The 13,565-nt window shown below is 40.7% G+C and overlaps 1 protein-coding gene across 1 annotated transcript in view; it reads right to left on the reverse strand.

The window, feature by feature from the left end:
- Positions 1-13,276, reverse strand: part of KLHDC1 (kelch domain containing 1) — a 28,342-nt gene extending 15,066 nt beyond the window's left edge. Inside the window, exons 1-7 of the mRNA XM_084521526.1 lie at positions 13,011-13,276; positions 10,188-10,258; positions 7,573-7,690; positions 6,604-6,722; positions 5,154-5,232; positions 4,222-4,305; positions 2,286-2,369 (exon numbers count right to left, since the gene is read on the reverse strand). Of these exons, the coding sequence (XP_084377652.1) occupies positions 2,286-2,369; positions 4,222-4,305; positions 5,154-5,232; positions 6,604-6,722; positions 7,573-7,690; positions 10,188-10,258; positions 13,011-13,112 (657 nt within the window). The 5' untranslated portion in view covers positions 13,113-13,276. The remainder of the gene's footprint in view (positions 1-2,285; positions 2,370-4,221; positions 4,306-5,153; positions 5,233-6,603; positions 6,723-7,572; positions 7,691-10,187; positions 10,259-13,010) is intronic.
- Between the last annotated feature and the right edge of the window lie 289 nt (positions 13,277-13,565).

The following is a 13,565-nucleotide window of genomic DNA, read 5'->3' on the forward strand; positions in this document are numbered from 1 at the left end:
CAGGAGCAAATTCGGTGGCTTTCTTCTCTGAATGCTCTGAAAAAGTAACACTTTACTTAGGTAAAAACTTTTCCTGCAGCTGTGGGAGGCAATTCAAACTGAGTAACTGGCTGGGTATTTGCTGGCACGCGCATTCTCAACCTGCCTCGGTCTGGGTCTGGTTTCTGTCTGAGCAAGCAGGAGTAAGCCGTTTTGTAACAGAACTGTAGACTTTCCCTGAGAAGAAGGTTGCACCACTGCAGAGCTTTTGTAATAGAGCTTAAAAAAACGGGGAACTTGGCTTCAGAAAAAAGCTTCATACCTTCAGAATACAAGGTTTAGGTTATGGCAGATTCTAAGAGGAAGTTGGTGTATGTTCGTTGTAGGACATTTCCAACCAACAGTTAACTCCTTTTTCATATAGGAAAACTACAGAAATAGAGCACTGAGTGCTTTCAAAAGCACCTTCACTGTTACTTTCATGGCAGTAGAAATCAAAGTCTCATCGGCTAGCTGAATATGATTAAAGGCTACAAATCAGTTGTAGGTTAAAAAAAAAAAAAAAAGGCTAAAACCATAACAATTTTTAAAACTATGGTTGAATACACAGTAACTTACATTAGATTATTTTTTTTACTTGCCTTGCAAACTCTGCTTCTCGCATTCCTCATAAATTCCAGCTCATACGAAGTCATACACGAATATTATCTTACCTATGCTTTTGCAACAGTTCTAAAAAGAGTTAGTATATTATCCACTCCATAACAAAACTACACTGGCAAAAAAAAATTACAGCTCATGGGTGGAGCCTGCTCTAGTCAAAATTACCTACTTTACCTACTACCTACCAGTCTTATTTTAAGACACAAGTAGGTATACTTTTTTTTTTTTTTAATTTTATATTGAATTGCTGCCTCAGGTTTAAATTCTCACATTTATTTAATGCTTTAGCACAGAACAAAGAAAACTTCCCCTAATCAATGCTACAAAAATTGAATGTTGAGGTTTTGGTATCTCCCAAGTTTCCAGTGATGACTTCAGGTTTGTTAGGTACAGACAACCATAGGATGATACCTATGATTTTTTTCCTTTTTAGGTTAAAAAAAAAGCTAGAAAAAATAAAGAGTTAAGATTACATAGCAAGAATCTATTCTTGCTTTATATATGCACTGATTATATATGATGCAGATCTTATGCCTTCAATTACCTACAGGGCAACAGATTTAAGATCCTCCAATAATGTACTAAAGGGTACAGCTTTGGATCAGTTACCAAGAAAGTACACAAGAGCCTTACTCTTGTGGTCAAGAGCCTTATGGGATGCACAGAAAAGAGCTGCCAACAGCAATCTCTACAGGATGCTCCACATTTTCTTTATCAAGGTCACGGAACATGCTGAAGGTAAAGACTGAGACTGCAGAACTGGCATTCAGAGAGCAGCGGAGAGGCTTAAGTGACGGGTGGCTGCAGTACCCTGTGCTATCAGGTAACGTGCTGCAGCTCCCTGTGCCAGCCTCAACGTACAGAGACGCTGGCTTTGCATACAAACATTATAATCACACGCTGCTTGTCCACATGAGTGTATTTCAAATACTTCTATGCAAAAAAAAAAAAAAAAAAAAGGTTTAAATTATAAAGCCAACTGAAATCTGCTGTTTCCTACCTTTCGGGACCACACGTTGCAATTATAAATCTAAAATACCGTATCAAACCTGCTATTCTAAACTTTACTTTCCCAGAAGGTAAAAATCAGGAGGTGAGAGGCGTGTATGTGAGAAATGACTGTTCTTACACATTTCCCCTTTCTTTAAGAAAAAAAAAAATCACAAGCTAAAATCCTATTTGTATTTATTTCTTGCTACCATTTCATTAAGGGATCTATAAACCTGCAGAGCTGTACTAAGCACAGGATGCTAGCATCTCACCATTTATAAAAACCTGATCTATCATCGGGCTTGCTTTTCCCCCACTCTGAAAGAAGCATCTCCTACAGATCTTACACAGAGGTCAACCATTTTTGTTGATTTATAAACACGTAAATTTACTCCTTGTCTGTTTTCTCCTTTTGGGGACAAAGTATGCTTCATCGTAAATACTAGAGACAGAAAGACTTCTTTTTCTAAGGTACAGAGGAATGAAAGAAAGTATCCTGAATTCACCACTACTAAACATACCAGTTAGACCAAAAACACTTGGGATTTTCTTCTACTGCAACAATAATTTGCTATTAGAAAAGCAAAACAAAACCAAACAAAAATAACTCCTACTAAACTACTACCTATAAAATGTTTTAATTAAACACTAACCAGCACTCGTCCTCCGAAGATGTAACCTTTATTTCCCAGCACTGCACACGTATGAGCTGCTCGAGGCTGAGGCGGATCTCCACCCTGAAAGAACCAATAAATGACATTTATATTTTTCATATTTCAAATTAAATAATTTATAGTCACGTCCAAAATTCCACAGCCATTAGAAGATACACATAATTGCTAAGGAATCTTTAATTGAGTTTCCTCAGTTGCTAACGTGTAATGTATTCCCTCTTGGTCTAAGACATTGAGGCTTCTTTCAAGTGAGATTCAATTAATTTATCTTTAATTCCTAAGCATAAAATTAAAATAACACATCAGTTATTGTTGGCGTGTCCTGTGCCGCTTTATTTTTCCAAAGCACAAACTGTCAGGAGCTGGTACTAAAAATCTCTAGAAATCAGATCTTAAGTTGTGATGCAACATGCAACAGCCACAGGCTAAAAAGTCTTCCCTGGGTAAATCAGAAATAAAGCTAGCAAAACTGCCTTTTACTTTTCAATGGTAATTTCTTTTTTTGCATTTAATTTTGGAGGAGTTTTAGTACAGCCTATAAACAGCATAAAACAGTGTCAGACCTCACTGCAATACAACTCGACTGAGTTGTAAGCTCCCCAGGATTTTATGAAGCTCTCCACTACACTATCACGTTTAATGTCAGTACATAAAGACGTGCACATTGCTATTTCACTGGGAAACTGAGTACACATGCTCCTTTGGAAGACTATTAAAGTAATGTATTGCTGAATAATATCTGGTCTGTTTATTCTAACAAGATTGCATGACTAGTAGATACTTGTTTAAAAGATTTTTCAACATTAGCCCTTGAAGGGAATACAGCAACTGCATGTACACAACAAACAAATAATGAGCGTATTAAACATACATCATACCAAACACACATCTTTACTTCACAAATAAAGACTGAAGGCCTAAACTAACAATATAGGGAGATTTTTTAAATCTTTTTTTAATTCTGTGAGAGCAATCAAGAATCAAGAGAGAATCAAGAGAGACTAGGGTTCAAGACCACTGTTGCTCTTTCAGCTATCATTCACACTGACCTATCAGCTTTCTGAAGGAGAGGTGGGAAGGGAGGAAGAAATCCACATGTATATGGTCAACTCCCAGTTACCTGTGATAGCTTATCAGTGTTAGAGGTTCACATACACAGCTGCAGTCAACCAAATAGCTTTGTATCAAAATAGGTGGAGGACACTGGTTAAATTCAGCTTGGCATGATTAAAACCACACGTACGTTTGTGCTGCACGCTGCCCACAGACCTTCGCTTTGCTCCAGGAAGCCTTTGCTAGGTGAGATGCGCCGTGGGTCAACAGCTTTGCTCCAGCCAAGAAACTCTTCCCAACCCAAGACACTGGCAAACCCCTCAGGGATTCCCAACCAGCCTCCAGAATGCGTTTGGCAGGGCCCACGGGGGCTTTGTGAGGAGCTGCTGAAACACCTCCTGCTCCTCAGCACCGCTCTGGGAGTCACGCTGAATGGTTTCACGGAGCATGCCAGTGCCGTGGCTTCCCAGCAACAGAGAGAGCTGATGGGAATTTCATATTCCCAACATGTACTTTAAAACCTAAATACAAAGCCTGACCTCCTAGGTACAGGATACTGCATCACCTCCTAATCTATTCAGATGTCAAATACCTCTCTGAAGCTTACTTTATGTTTTGGCTCAGAACCACATTATAGAACAAACACCAGTCTACATCCTGCAGAGAAAAAAAGTCATGACATCAATCTTGAATTCTCCACTTTTCTGATTCATTGAGTGTCCTCCTGTGCTATGTTAGAAGACAATGAAAATGAAGCATATTCAAATTACTTGCCCCAACATGAATTTCGAGAGCTCAGTAACTATTCAAAATGCAGGAAGGTCACAATTGTCTCCAAAGATAAGACTTAAAGAACACTCACTCGAATTGCTGGTTGAGACCAAGTTTGTGTGTTTGTATCAAAAACATGAACATCATTGTGCCATCCCCAGAATATCTGTCCTTCCTGAAAGAGAAGTTAAAAAATTAAAAGCGTTATTTTAAAATCTTTGTGCTTGTTAAAGGGTACAAACCTACAAGTGATCTATCAAAACAGAAAATAAACTAAAATACAGAACTTTATTTAAAGAAATACACTAACATTTTCAAAGTGATAGAGCAACTCAGGTCTAGTTGGAGGTATGATGAGGGATAATGACACTTTTGAAAATGGGCTTTGGGCTCCAAAATTAGTCACTGTGGTAGGCAAAGCCTACATCATGCCACAACATACTAAGAATTAAACACTTAGATTGTACAAGGTAATACATTTCTTGTAAGTCAATATTTAACATTCGATGTTAAGGGTCAGGACTCCGTGGATATGTATCTATTAATTCGTGTGAAAAGACTCTAATCAGCCTCCTTCTTTCTAGTAAGAATTCATTATAGGAAACTAGCTAATCCAGGCATCTTAAAACATATGGCATTTACTTTGGTTAACAAATTAAGGAAATTAACTGAGAGTGCTTGTCCGTTGGAGTTGTGAAACTATAAATTCCCTTCTGTTACTTCAAGAAAAGCAATTCTAAAATCTTCTGGGAGCTCCATGTTTAAAAAAGGGTCTTCAGATTTAAAATACTGCCTTTGTTTTCTCTCTGACAGCATTTTGTTTCATTGCATTCAAAGTCTAGCACTTCGAATACACTGAACACCCAACACCTCCCAGCAACATGCAACACCTGAAATTCCAAATCAAAGCAGAATAGTCAAGTTTACAGCTCTCATGATTCTTTGTACCTACTGAGCATAGTAAAAGAGATCATGCTTTCATGAGCAAGGACAAAACACTCTGAATTGTAGCAAATCTCTTACCCAAAACGCATCGTGGACATCAAAACAATCACTCAGCTCATTATGCTTCCTACAGCCATAGCCACCAAAATATATTAGCCTAAAACACCAAGAAAAAAAAAGTTGTTAGCTGTTTTTAGAATAGAATTCAAATTAATAAACTGTAATAATTAGCCTCAAATATTGCTTTACCTGCTGTACTATAATACAAACAGATTAAAATATTTCATACTGCATCTAATCATACAGAAAACCTTACCAACATGAAGGTGGTATTGTTACACTCCTCAATGTGCCTGACAGAAATCCTTTTAAGTAAGGAGGAAGCTTCAAGGTACCTCAAAGCCCTTGTTCTGCATTCCTCCATCCCCAAGCTCATCACAGTCATTTTCAGACAGGAGTCAAAACGATGCACTACACACAACAGTAACATCCCTTTGCTTCTACAATATTTGTTAGCCTTCTGTATTAAGCTTTTTTCAACAAATGTTCCCAAAGGTCAGCTCACTGGCTATGACTCACAACATCTTCCTCTTGCTTTCTGTAAGCTTATGAAGAGATTCTTTCAGCTAAGTGCTACTGAACATATTGCATTGCAAGTAGCGTTACACACCTCCCAGCCTAATATTCCACCCATGAAATGGCCATCCACAAGTAATGGTTCCTAAAGTTTTGTTTAACTTCAACATTTGAGGATATTTGATATAGCTGTTAGTGATCTCGGGAGAAGGCAATTTAGGAACTGATGGCATGGTGCAGGTCATTCCAGACACATTCCTGGGGAAACAGAGTTACTGAAAGCATCGTGCAACACACCAAGACATCCTGATCTGCAAATTCACACCTTGTGAATTTTTAAGGTATACTTCTACAAAGGTGCATAGCTTGTCTCCAAATATGTTTGTTACATTAAAAGGTTATGCTTGTTACACTCTGCCGCCTAAAATAGGTTTGATTAAGCTTTTTTTCTAAATATGTTGACTAACTTTTACAACACGTATCTAGCCTGACTTGGTTCTTATAATGTAAAAATACTCACTGAAATGTTCTTGTAATTGTTAGTGTATTTTTCAAGGCATACAAATGCCAAAATACATTTTTTTGCATGAAATAATTAATGGTTCCATAACACAACAGAAATTCAATGTCATTTCTATACTGATTTTTTTTTTGTTGTGCATTAAAATTAAAAACATAGGTAATATGTGCATAACAAGTTTCACCTCAAGTCTCAAAGCATTCCAGAAACTTCCACGGAATTTCGTAACTCTCTCCCAAAGCCACCTTATATTTACCATTAATTCAGCTTACTTGTGAAAAAACTCTGGTACAAAGTTAAGAAAGTTGCACAAAATCCCATAGCAAGTCAAGCTAAGAATTAAAGTTTTGTGAATCACAAACCTGTGTTCTCCTCACTTGATATAATGGCCTCTCTGCAATCAACACATATTAAATATTCTTAATGTGTTACCTGTCCTTATACACCCAGCAGGAAAGCTTGTCACGTGGTGTAGGAGGTTGGCCTTTAAAATTTGTGATTTTTTTCCACCTATAGGTTCCATTTTTTGTTCGCAAATTAACATAATACAGCTGAAAAGAAAAAAAAAAAATACAACATTCTCAGTATAAATGGTATTGAAGAATCTGGCACAATTGAGCAGCAAAGAGAACAACCCGCCTCCCCCAGAATACGCGACTTACTTCCTTTAAAAAAAAGGAACTGTCAGTGAAATTTACGATACATAGCAGCATATGGGAAGAGTCCGATTCACCACGAGAACAGTTAAAACGTGAGAATTAGCAGTTTCCTTGCCTTCCCTCTGTCAGACCTGTATAATACTACCCTGCTCCTTCAATTCTCCAACCAGCAGTAGCTCTGCCTAACCTGAAGAGAACGCCCACGCAGAAATCAGCAGTGTTTGTGAATGGAGTGCTGAACAGATGTGACTGCAAGCTCCAGCTCAGTTATTTTCTAGTCTGAAGCCTGACATCGCTGACACTAGATGATAGCGTACTTGTGACTTTGCTACTTCAGTCTTTGGTTACTACGAAATCCTGTAGCTATATTTTAACTTTAATTACTGCTTGGCCACATAAGAAAGGTAATCACCAAAGGGATATAGGAGATCAATTTCAATTAAGGCTGACAATACATTTTTTTTTAAAAGTAATTAGGAAAACGCTGGCAATTCTTAGAAATAAAAAGTTTCACATTCTGTGCCTGGTTCTGAAGCTATGATTCAACAAAAATTCCCAGAAAAATAAATGGAGTTGAACAGTAAAACAGAAATTAAACTTTTTATTTTGTCAGTTTAAAGTATGTTTTGTCTACAAAACTAAAAGATTTTCCTTAAATTTCTCCTTATTTCAGAAAATAGGGTCAGCATTACTATTCATTCCAATACAATCCTTTGTGAAAGAAAACAGAAGAATACAATACCCGATTACTGTATCCTTTATCATCAAATCCACCAAAAATGTACAGCTTCCCATTAATGCTTGCTCCACAGCTTCCTGACATGGAGGTAGGGAGCTCTCCTTCCATTAGGTGCATTGTCCTGCAATTTAGCACATACGTTAGGTGTTATAATGCTGTTTCCAAGCACAGTATAGAGGTATAAATAATTTTTGCACTTAAAGCTAAAAATACACTTGCAATATTTTGGCCATAACTAGGAGGAGAAACTATAGCTGATTTATTAAGTTGGGCTCCTGTGGTAGAAGAGTATTTTCGCTTGAACACTGCGTATACATTTATGAAGTATCTCATAGTAAAAGAGCTTTATTAGGGCTAAAAGTGTAGTTACTCAAAAACTGGACGTGTTATTAGCAATAACTCCAAAAACTCCTGAAATGAGAATACAGCAATGCTGTTACGTTAGAAATAACTGAAGTAGAAATAAAGGTCACAAGTACTCACTGGTTTTGACACTATGTCACTTCTAAAACTGCCTTTTGCACTGCATTTAGCACCATAAAAAAGCTCCAACAATGCCAGTTACAGCAGTGAGCGCTCTGTTCTTCAGCCACCATCAGCAGTCCCAACCTTCTTGCTAGCTGCACGTACAAGGCTGTGATTTCCATGGTGCAAATCCTAACGCCACGCGGTCGGAAGCGCCATGCAACTGGCTGACCAAAGTCACTTTCTGCCAAACTCCCATGGCTGAGCACCAGGCCAAGCCTGTGCTTAGCATCATTACTCCACGTTGCAAGCAGCTTTGCTAGAAGCTTAAATTTCTGCAGAAGATGGGGACCTACCCCTCCCTCTCTCACACGTACACAGCCAGAGGACATGGGATTTTCTTAGCATTTACACCTTGTCTCCACACCTTCATTTTCTGGAGATACACCAGCCAGATCCCAGACTCTCAGTGCTGACACTCCAACTCTGTTCTCCAGATTTGCTGCCGAAGTCTCAACTGCTTTCACCCCACAGTTTCTGGTCAAAGTTCCCTTCCCTTGTCATTCCCATTACTTCTCAGCTCTCCACCTGGGTCTCTAGCCCAGTCTCCCACCTTCAAAGCCTAGCTCCAGATTTTCTTCTCTCTGCTAGGTGTAACGTCACCAGATTTCTGAAGCAGTCACTTCCATTCACTCCCTTCATCGATGCACCTGCACTTAGACCCGATGCCTTCAGCTTCTGGCACTGGCGACCATGTAGAAGGATTGTTACAGCGTTCAGTTCTGACTCCTGACCTTATCCCAACCTAAAAGAACTGGAAGCAGCCTTTAAAAGGAAAAGCTGTTTATGTCCTTAATCACCAGATGCGAATGATGCATGTGTAACCTGTCCTTACTGAAAGCTGTGCTAACAAACAGCAGGTCATGGCTCTGCTTCCAAATACCTTTGTTCTGGCATCAGCACTACCACAGGCAAAACCACCTTCCCCTTCTCTGCTCCTGCTCATTCCTGTGTCAGGCTGTGTGTTCTGCTGTATGCTTACAACTTTTGTGCTGTAAGTGAATGAGTTCAAGAACTGATCCATGTTAAAAATAGCTCTGAAAAAAGAAAGGTTATATTTAACTCAGATCACTTTCCCGATCCAATTTCCTACGTGACCATATAAAGAGCTGTACCAGGACAACTGATACAGGGACATCAGGGGGTTAAGAACACGAAAGGGTATGAGGTTGCTTTAGCCAACCCTTTCACCAGAAGAAACAGACATCAAAAGACAGTGAGGTTACACTCTTAAAAACCCAAACCACCAAAAATAACAACAAAACACTAATGAAGTCTTGCTAGAACCGCACAGCTAGCTGTAGGCAAAATGTTGTTTTCAAAGTCGGTGACTTGACTGAACAGATTAGGAATTTCATACGTAAGACTCCTTCCTGATCTAGTCCTCCTCCCCTTTTTCCTCAATTTCAAAATGTTGCTTTTAATATGGGTTCAAAAGAAATCTCGTGACTATGGATATGCAAAGAACACATAAACAGTTGGGAGATTAGACAGCTGGCAGAAAGCACATATGAACCTAAATGAATACTGCTCTACTAGGCTGGAGACAATTATTGTAATAAAAACCATTGGAAAACTTAAAACAGAAGCATTGTTAATCTCTCCCCCCATACAGTGTGTAAACTTAATAAATATAAACAAAGATTAAATTGCTAGCGATGTGCAGGATTTGTATAGCTATCAATTACTTGTAGAAATACACAATTAAATAATAGCACAAATATATATAATTGTAAATAGATCAACAATACAACTACCTGATGTTTAATGTTAAAAGGAGTATTTGATATATGGAGAATTAAGCACAAGTAAAATGCACTTATTCTAACAAGAGAGCCCTGAGATGGCCATTTCAAACATCTGGCAGGAAAAAAAAACACACACAATTATACTTACGAAATTAACGTTTCCTAGAGTAATTTCCAAATACGTATGCTTGTCTTTCAGTCTTCATATTAAATATTTGCTACATAAACGCCAAGGAACATGACCAATAGCTCATGTAACTGAAGGAAACCTTTACACAGCAGCTAATTGTAACCTCTGCAAATATCAATTTTGTTTATCAATCAAATATAAATAATTTAACTTACCATAACCCACTATCCATTTCATAGATCCAGAGCTCATCATTAGGCAAATACACTTCATTTTCTTCAATCGACTAAAATGGAAAAAAAAAATCACAAATGTTAAATCAATTATGCATTATACACCATACATTTTTAAATGAATACCAAATCATGTTACTTAGCAACTCCGAATACTCTTAAGGAGATAATCTTACCAGAGCATAAGTCATACTCCAGCACTCTTGCTCTGATCATTACCTTTATGAGCAGGCAGCTCAATAATTTAAATATTTTACAATTTATACTGGAAGTTCAAAATAGATGTTTCTACTTTTCGAAGCTATTAAAAATGCTGTGCTAGGTGTGTCCTCGTGTCATTGAGTTTTGCTGATTGTGAATAGTAGACTTAATCACTACTTTTTATAATCACAGTGCCCTAAAAGGAAATTAAATTTGGTCTATTAGTAAATTAGAGGTAGGGAGATAAGCATTTCGATATTCAGAAAGCATTATCTTTTGTTTTGGGAGATACTTCAAATTAGGAGGGGTCTCTGGGCATGGCTCCGTCCTCTCGGCACCCTCCTGCAGGTAGTTAGGGACATCAGGAGGAGCCTAATTCCTGTGTGAAAAACAGAGCTATGAAAGAGGCTATATAAAAATAATCTGGGAAATAACGATGAGGAAGAATAACAAAAAGGAAAAGGAAGTCTAAAGGAATGCAACTGCAGAACTCCAGCTGGGTGACAATTATGTTGTTATTCTCTTAGCCTTAGAAAGAAATTAAACACTTTAAGGGAATAAGCAGCCAGAGACGGTAACCAAATAAAGAAAAAAGAAAAGCAGAGATAAAAGCGAAATCAATGTGAGGAAAAGAAGTTATAAACAAAACTGAAGCTTAATTATTTATTACTGATATTGATTACTTGCCTTTATTATTACCTTCTCAATTTGAGAGGTGCCAATTAGGCAAGCAAGGAATTCATTTGCTCTAGTTTATCTTGCCAGGCACCTTTCCTAAGGAAGGCTATGCCACTACACGCAGCTTGCACACTTCAGAAAGTGCAAAAGTCCACTACATTTAATTTAAACCCAACAGTGGTAAGAGGCCAAGTAGTTGCTAGAGAACCAGCCTGGAGTAAAAACACTGATACCAAGAGTAAGTTAGCTGGGTGGCAGTCTACCATTCAGCATACAACACGTAAAAACATAAAGTGATTTGGCTTTGTAAAGCGCTGCTTAAACATTAACTTACTGATTTTCACAGTACACAGGTAAATACACTTTGTATATGCATTTAGTAGTTTTATCTGCAAAACTCAACACACATGGTATTTTGTCTGTGCCAGGAACCTATAATCTTTCATCAGAAAGCCTTTGGAAATACTGCAGTAGTCAACCCAATCTTTAAGGCTACAGCACAGAGAAGTACTGAATATTTCCAGTGGTTTAGGCGTTGCATAGCTATAGACTATTATTGAATTTAGGGCCAGAGAAGAACTTTAGAACTTCCTGTACATTACAGATCATTCACATTTATTTATATATGCTTATTCTGGAGGTGGTTAACTTCCTGACACCGTAAGGTATTCAGGAAACGCCCCCTAGCAAAGTCCCCAAGTGAAGGAAAGCTGTAGAAATAGCTTACAGGATACTTTACAGGTTCCTCAATTTCAGTTTTGGTATTGGGCAAGAAGGGCTGTGCCAGGGTAAGTTAACATCCCAGCCAGACCCTGCAATACCTGGCAGTCAAAGCTGCTGCCTGGCTTCCCAGCACAGCTCAGGACTCTTATTTCAGTACAAGGGGGCTGTATTTTCAGCCTCGCAGCAGCCACCAGCAGCACAGCTCCTTTCAGGTCAAATGAACCCAGCTCAGGAGCAGAAAAACTCTTCGAATTGCACAGGCTGCTCGGCTCTTACCTATCTTTTAAGCCCAAAATTTTAGTTCCAAGAAAATAACATTCTGATTTCCAGAAACCAAACCCTAATGCACTTCAGGAAGAGACCAGAGGCTATTGGGCAGTGGTACCTGAGGGCCCTAAGAGCATCCTCCCCCTGCTACCACCTACACTGAGCACATGCCATGTTTTAAAGTTTAAACCCAGGATGCTCCAACTGGAACTCTGCTTGAGCACAGGAGAGGTTTTTCACATTTAAAAGCTGACTTTAACCCACAAAGAAAAAAATAGAGATAAAAACTGAAAATGTAATAGAAACATGATTTAAACTGGAGTAAGACTAAGCACAGTGACTTTCACATTTTATGCCCAGTGTGCAGATACTGTAGATTAATGAACCGGCTGTATGTAGCGTAGCATCATTTGTAGTTTAAGACTGAAATAATTGAGAACTAGGAGTCAGAAGCATTTAGCGGTGGCGGTCTTTTGATGACAGGCAGCAGACACCTTTCCGTCAGACAACTACTAACGCCCCAAAAACGCCGGGATTACGTAAGGGTGAGGCACAGCCGCCAATTACAGCTGTCACCCTTAAAAAAAAAAAATAAAAAAAAAACATTCAGCCCAGACCATTGCCCGAGCCCCACGACCGCGGGGGGGGGGGGGGGGGGGCGCTCCGTGAGGGGCCCCCCCGCCATCCCCTCAGCGCGGCCGTTGGGGGCCATTTGAAACGCCCGCCCCCGCGGCGCGCGCGCCACGCCGCCGGCCAATCAGCGGCCGCGCTGAGGTAAACAGCGCTGCATGGGGGGGGGGGGAGGCAGGCATGGCGGGGGGGGGGCCGGCTCGGCGCCCCTTCAGCCCCCGTGTGGGGGCTCGCCGCCGGCTGCACCCCGCTTCTCGCGTCCCCTCCTGCCGCTTCCCTCCGCCCTGCCCCGCTCGCCCTCCTTACCACGTATCCCCCCCAGACGTAGAGAAAGTTGCCGTCCACCACGGCGCAGTGGCCGCTCCGCTCCTCGGCCACGCAGAAGCGCTCCGCGGGGTCTGCCGCCATCTTAGGGGGAGGACGGGGAGGAGGAGGATGAAGGAGGAGGAGGGAGCCGCCTGCCTGCCTCGCTGCCTCACCGCCTCCTCCGGGAGAGGCTGCGGCTCGCCGCCGCCGCTCGCTGCCCGCAGGCGGACGGGAAGCGAGGAGGGTCCAAAATGTGGGGCGGCACCGGGCTGCCCGCGCCGCCGCCCCCTGCCCCGGGGTGGGGTGGGCGCCTCAGGGTGCCCTGAGGGGTTGATCGGTGCTGGGAGGGGGCCCGGGGGGGGGAACGAGGCTCTGAGGAGGCTGCTGGGGGACACAGGGCTCCGTGCTTGTCCGCTGAGGCACGGGGGAAACAAAGCGGGAGGTTGGGGGCTTGATAAAGCGTGTAGGAGCCTATCGAGAAGGGCTAGGAGAGAAGGGGGAAAGCGCTGGAAATAGGGCACCTGAACACAGATCCAGGGCAAGAGGGGAAGGCAG

Source organism: Aythya ferina (genome assembly GCF_964211825.1).
Source record: "Aythya ferina genome assembly, chromosome: 5".
NCBI classification, from domain to species: domain Eukaryota; kingdom Metazoa; phylum Chordata; class Aves; order Anseriformes; family Anatidae; genus Aythya; species Aythya ferina.